The 6,561-nt window shown below is 53.8% G+C and overlaps 1 protein-coding gene across 1 annotated transcript in view; it reads left to right on the top strand.

The window, feature by feature from the left end:
- ARHGEF18 (Rho/Rac guanine nucleotide exchange factor (GEF) 18) overlaps positions 1-6,561 on the top strand; it is a 51,544-nt gene that overhangs the window by 861 nt on the left and 44,122 nt on the right. Inside the window, 2 exon segments of the mRNA XM_009335300.1 lie at positions 4,461-4,597; positions 5,087-5,586. Coding sequence (XP_009333575.1) covers positions 4,461-4,597; positions 5,087-5,586 — 637 coding nt within the window.

Genomic DNA, 6,561 nt, shown 5'->3' with positions numbered 1-6,561 from the left:
TGCAGGAGACCAAGCTCCAAACTGAACGGCCAAAGGAAGGTTAATTCAGAGCAGGAGGCAGGGTTATGCAGGCTCTGATCTGTGGTGAGCCCCGAGCCCCAGCTAGGACACCCCACTCCAGCCTTACCAGTGCTGTGCCTGCTGGGGCTCACTGGGAAGGCTCAGGTGGGCTAATTTCTCAAATAAATCAGCCTCGCAGTGCTTGCAAGCACTGACTGCTTTGGAGAGTGTCTTGGTAGAGCCCTCGCCCCCCAGCATGTGCTCGCAGAGCAGTTTGTCCCGCTGGGGCTTGTGCTGTGGGGACAAAACATTCGGGTCTTGCTCAGCTCTTCTCCTGGCACTGGCGTCTGCACCGTGGCATTCGCTGGCCTGCGTGGGACCTTCCCTCAGTGCCCAGCAGTCACTGGAGGAGGCTGCACGGTGACTTTTGTGACTTGGAGAGTATCAGAGGGGCTGCAAATCCCTCTCAGCCCTGCCAAGACCCTTCAGCTGAGAGTGAGCTGAGGGCTGTGCTGGCTCCCCACTCCCCTGGCTGTTCATGCCCAAAATCCAGGCCCCAAACGCAGTGATAAGACAGCAGCTCGCTGTACAGTATGTTACAGTGTTGGACAGCTTATCTTCTCCCCTCCTCCAGCCTGGGCCGCATGAGCCAATCCCCACCGCTGCCAACGGCCCATGATGTGGGGCCCAGACCAGGCGAAGGACTGCACTTCATCCAATTTTGGCACAGCGAGTTTAGCACTTGCTTTACAGAGGTTTTACCCTATAGCTCTGGACACCCTGCAGGGCGGTACCTAAAGGGCAGCTGGTGCAGGACCAGCAGGGCAGGAGCCAGGAGGAGACTGAATAATTTTTGTTTCTTGTCCATGATGCTCTCCGTCGTTTCCCCACAGTCTCTACCCCTGATTGCTGGGAAATGCCCAGACGCTCTGGTCTTTCCTTCCTCCTGGGATTGTTTCACGTAGCAGAACTGACTAGTGCCCTTGTCCTGCCGCGTCTGGTGTGGCCCTTCCCCAGTGGAAATGCAGAGAGTGTTTGATGCTTGGAGGATGTGACCTGCATAGCGAGAGCTCGCATCCATGTCTCCTCTGATGTTTCCCCTGCCAGCGCCAGCCTGGCTCCAGGGTCACTCAGGGACCTGCAGCATCCTGCGCTGAGCAGCGGAGCAGGCAGGTGAGGACGGGCCACTGCTGGCAGAGCTTGTTCCAGCGCTGGCTGCTCTGGTGCTCTCTCCCACTGTGACACTTGCGGGTGCGTCTCCAGTGACTGGCCCATCCGAGGGAAATCAGCAGAGGCAGTTGCAGGAGGGAGGTTTCACCTGTAGGTCTGAAATGGAAGTATTTAAATCTTTGTTGGGCTCCCAGTGGCCTTGCACACCGTTACAGCAGCACGGAGTTTTCTTCCTTGAGACAAACCAACTCAGCTGGCTGATCCCACTGTCCCCACGGCATCAAAACCCCTGAGAGTGTCCCAGACTGTCACATGCAGCGGACGCCTGTCACTGCTTCCTTCCTCCCCACGCAGGAGCCCAGAGTCATCATGTTTCGCTTGCCGGGAAGCTCTGGCAAAGTGCAGCAGAGCCCTGCCCGTGCGCAGGGACCTGCCCGGCCCAGGCAGCGACGCTTCCTGCCCAGCTCTGCCCTGGGAATTCCTCTGATGAGGCTGCTCCCTGCAGCAATAACCTTTTATGGTTCCCAGCCAGAGGCGAATTAAGCAACTGCAATACCTAATCTGCTTAATGTTCCCCTAAAGCAAACAGCGTATGTTCTTGAAAGTGTCATTTTGTCATCCCATTTCCAGCTTCAGCTGAGTAAAGGTGAACGCTGCTGTCTGCCGGTGCCTGGGGAGCTAAGATATCCGGTCCCCTTATCACCACACCGCAGCTAGACGGAGCACGGGTCCTTTCAAACAAGCTCAAGCGCAGAGTCCAGGAGACTCGAGAGGCTCCAGAGTTTGCCATACTTGCTGATACATGGGTGACCAGCTCGATCGTGGATGTAGGGATGTTCACAGCCCCTCAGACCTGCCTTCCTCCTGTGCATGCTCCACACTGGTCTTACCTTGCTTGTCGCGCCAGAACCTGATGCCTGAAAGCGTTTTTCCCCCGTGAGCCCCTCCAGCAGCCGCTCTTGCCGAAGAGTCCACACAGCTCGTCCCTATACACGGTGCCAGCCCAGCATCAACCGACTGAGGCGTTAGATGCGGGGAGCCCTGAAATGTTGTGTCTGGTGCTCACACATTGCCTAAAATGGTCTCCCCATGGCTGGAGCCCCATGCATGCTGCGTGCTGCTGCCTAACAGCCACTGCCACAAGTTCACCGGAGGCTGGCTGCAAAACTGATTTATCACGTGTTGAACGGGAGTGTCTGAAGTCTCCGAGGAGGATATAAGTCGTTCGGTGGGCCTGGAGGGGGTCTGTTGACTGCCGCCTATGTCTTGGCCAAATCCTGAGCCCTGCATGGCACAGGCAGAGCACAGGGAATATTTTCCAGGCCTCTGAGGAGCTGACTCCGTTCCAGGGATCCACTTCAGAGCTGCAGGCTGGAGCCTGGTGCAGGCCCAGCGTAGCCTTGGCAGGACAGCCGGACCCTGCTTGGGAGGAAAAAACCTCTTTGTTTTAGCTAAACCTGCAGGCCAGGGCTCCGGCCTCTGTCAGGCCACAGCGCTTGTCAGCTCCTGCAGCTACATCCCTGCCGCCTCTCAGGGCTTTGCTGCTTTCTCTGTGGGTAGTTCGCTGCTGCAAGGGATGGCGAGGGCAGGGAATCTCCTTTTCCTTCCTTCCTTGGACTTGTATGAGGGGAAGCACCATTTGTCCTCGTCCCCCTGGGACCCTCACCACCACCTGGTTGCTCCCCTTGGGTCCATTCTACCTTAGCCTTCATCCTAGCCTGTTTTGGGGGTTCAGTGGCTTTTACTGCCCGCTGACATCTTCGGCTGTCCAGTTTCCTACAAGCTCATGCAAAGACCTGCACTGGTTCCAATGTGTATTCACTTCAAAATGCTGATTTTTTGATTGCAAGCTGAACAGAGGCAATCCAGGTGCATCTGAGGAAAGCAAAAGGTGATGTTCAATGGCTCACTGAACCTCTGCCAGTTTTACAGATAGAGCATTATAGATGTGGCTCAGGGACATCCTGGGCAGGAATTCGTCTATTAATTAAAAAATGTCTTGTGAAGTAAATTCTACAGCCTTGCTAGAAAGCCTGTTTCAAATTTTCCCTGCTCTTATAGTTAGAAAACCCTTAATTAAAATAGTGCTTTCACAGAGCGTTTTCTTTCTATATTATTTATAGGCCTTCACTTGAAATTACTGCACACATTTAAACACACCAAACCCTCCTTGAAACAGAAAATCTGGCATCTGCAGCGTGCAGCAGGATCCAGGGAACAAACCTCCAAACTCTCCCTCACGTTTGCTGCCTTCTTCTAGTTGGCACCACGCATTGCGTAGCATTAAAACCTGCAGCAGGATGCAAGGTTTCCAAGAGTGTGTTTTTTAACAATACCTTCCTCATATTAATTTTTTTGTACTTGGCTTTCCTGGAGTATGATGGGTTTCTAGCAGTTTCTTGCTGTTTTTTCCCATTGGCTAGATATGGCTGCTTACAGTCTCTTGCTATTGTTCTCTGCATCTTCAGAGATCCACCACTGTGCTTCAGCCAACAGCCTGGCTTTTTTCCATTCGCCTCAGCTGTATGTATCTCGAAGGAATAAAAGGCCTCCGTGAGTCATGCGATGGTTTAGAGATCGTGGCTAACATTTACAGTGTGTCTCGTTACATAGGAATGTGCTTCAGTCAGCTGGACGATGTATTGTACCATGAAGCACTTCCAGACCTTGTTTTTGCTCCTCAATGAGTTATCGGATGGTGTACGCACACTCAGGTTCACACTCGCTTCGCACTCCTGCGTGGGGAAAATCCACGAGTGAGCCGGCACCAGGAGAATTATGCGCTCCCGCTATTGCTCTGCATATTCAGTGTTGTCTGGAATCACCAATGTGCCTTTGGCCGCCCAGTGGCATTCTTTATTCCTTACGGATGAAAATAAAATCACTGTCAGTATTTTGATTCGTACATTTCTGTTTTAAAGGTCCATAATATCAATAACAGCCATCAAAACATGCTTAACTCTTCTGTTTTACTGTGGAAACAGCCTCTGCAGCACAGGACATCCTACGAGTGTCTGGCTGGGATGGTGCAAGCCTGGTCTCTGCTCTTGCATGTGCCATGGCTCGAGGGATGAAGTTTCTGCTGTTAGGAGAACCCTGCACCAGGTTCCCACAGGGTCAAGGCTGCCGAGGTCCTGAGATTGCCTGGCAGTGCCTGTCTTCAAGGGGCGAGGGAGCAGAGGGCCATGTGGAGCATTTCAGTGCTGCCTGATGTCACCTCTCTGTGTGTGGCTGATTTTACATCCCTCCTGGCCATCTTCTCACATGCTGTGACCTTCTCTGTCTTGCAGGGTCCGATTGCAAGCCATGCTTAAGGGAATTCACTGACCACAGCACCCCTGCTTTGGAGTATCACAACCCAAAAAGCTTCCTCCCATCCCTGATTGCTGAGGATGACACCTTCTGCACCAGCATGGCTGAAGAAAAGGCAAGTGTCCTTTTTCCTTCCACTACCACTGTGCGAGGCAGGAGCCAGGGTCAGCAAACTGGGTGGTCAGCACCATATTCAGAGGGGCTGTGGTGCAATAAAGACCGGGGAAAGGGGTACCGATCCAGACTATCAAGGAATACAAGGTTATATTGCTTCTCCTGCTGGGAAAAAACATACGTCTGTGCTTTGCGTCGGCATTTGGGGGAATAAGGCACAGAGAGATCTCAGGGACTGGAGGAAGCCAAGCTGCTGGGGCTGGGGCAGGTCTGGCTGCGAGGTGCAGCAGGAGAGTGCTACTATTAGAAAGTCTGGTTTGAGGAGCCCAGCTGCAGGCCTGGCCCCGCCAGCTGCAGGTGGGCTGTTTGCCATGAGAAAGGAAAGCAAAGCCGCTCCAGCTCTGCACGGGAGGTGTCCCCTTCGCAGGATGCGTGCAAGGCTCTCAGACGGGATTTGTGCGCTCAGGCTAAGCTGTCGCTGCCTTTGCAGGAGGACTCATCTTCCACAGAGCTGGATGTCCCAGCAGCGGACTTGCACAGCAGCATGGAGGATCTCCTCTCAGACTCTGCTCTCCATGGCACGGAGTATTACAGAGATCTGGGACTCCTGAGCCCACCAATTGCCAAAACAGCGCCAGAGACGGCAGCGCAGCCAGAACAAGCAACCCAGGCTGTGTCTGCCATTCGCTTATTGGAAGAGAGACCAAGGGCTCTGAGCAAAATGTCTGTGGATGTTGCTTTTTCCAATCCCGTTTCCTGCTCGGTACGTTACGGCGAGGCCGACTGCCACTTTCTGAACAAAGGCCGCATTTGCTCCTGTGCAGCAGTGTCGGAAGATGGTACCAGCTCTTCTGAGTGTCCTGCAGAGGCAGACAAAGAGCTGGAGCTGCAGGAGGCCACGGAGTCCTTCCCCACGCTGGTGAGATCTATGTCTACCTCTCGGAGGCACAGCTGGGAGAGCCCTTTATCACCTGCGGACAGCAAGCGCAGGTAAAGCAGGATTGTGAGCAACATTTGTTATATACGGTACAATGATGCTGCGTGAGGCTGGAGCGATCACCCTGCCCTGAGCTCTAGCTGCTGCTGGGTGGTCTCCCTCCCTCGTCAGCATCTGCCAAAGCAGCTGGACGCCTACTGCTCATGTTGGGTGGGATGTGGACGAACAGATGCTAGGGCAGCAAGAGGCTTTAATATCTCCTTGGCAGTAGGAAGACCCTCTTTTCCTGGTCTTGGGGCCGGGAAGAGGATCTCTCATCTGGGGAAAGCTCATTTCTGTCTGGAGGGAACCTTGAACAGCATCAGCTGCCCTGATGGCCTCCGTCCTCTGGCTCAAAGGGAACTTTGCCCACCCCAGAGGGATTAAGAGAGCTCTGTCAAATCCTTTTTATTCCTGTCTGTGAGTCGACTTGGTGGGGCCTGTGCCTGCAATCACCGCAGTGTCCCCCAGCCTTTTGTCCTCCACGTGGCTGCAGAGGAGAGTGTATTTTGTAGCATGATGCTGAGCTCTGGCTGGGAGCGGTTTCCAGGCCTGGCATTACTGCCGTGCTGTGCTCCTGCCACATGAATGCCTTGGGCTCCGGGTTCCTACATGCGTGCTCTCCCTGCTGACAAATGTATTGATCTCCCGGATGACTGGGAGTTAGGTGTAAGCCAGCAGAACTATTTTTATCTCTCCTCCTTATAAGGTACCCTAAAATTATCTCAGCCTGAAATCTTGGCAGTTCTTTATCAAGCTCAGACTTTGGTTCTCAGACCTGTTGTTGTTCCATGTGCCGTGGATCATTCACAGTTTATGCTGTGTAACAGGCACATGAGCAACGGCGGCACAGAGTGGCTGTCAGTGTCAGGGACTCGTTCGGTCCCCTCGCTGGGTGAAAGCGTGTGTGTGAGCACGGGGCCAGGGAAGGGGAATACGCCCCACTGTCCCCTAAGCAAATGCTTCCTGAAGCCTGTGTCTGGCAGCAG

This window comes from Pygoscelis adeliae, unplaced genomic scaffold (assembly GCF_000699105.1).
Source record: "Pygoscelis adeliae isolate BGI_AS28 unplaced genomic scaffold, ASM69910v1 Scaffold582, whole genome shotgun sequence".
Classification (NCBI taxonomy): domain Eukaryota; kingdom Metazoa; phylum Chordata; class Aves; order Sphenisciformes; family Spheniscidae; genus Pygoscelis; species Pygoscelis adeliae.
Note: the sequence above shows the minus strand (reverse complement) of the source record. Positions and strands in the feature narration are given on the sequence as shown.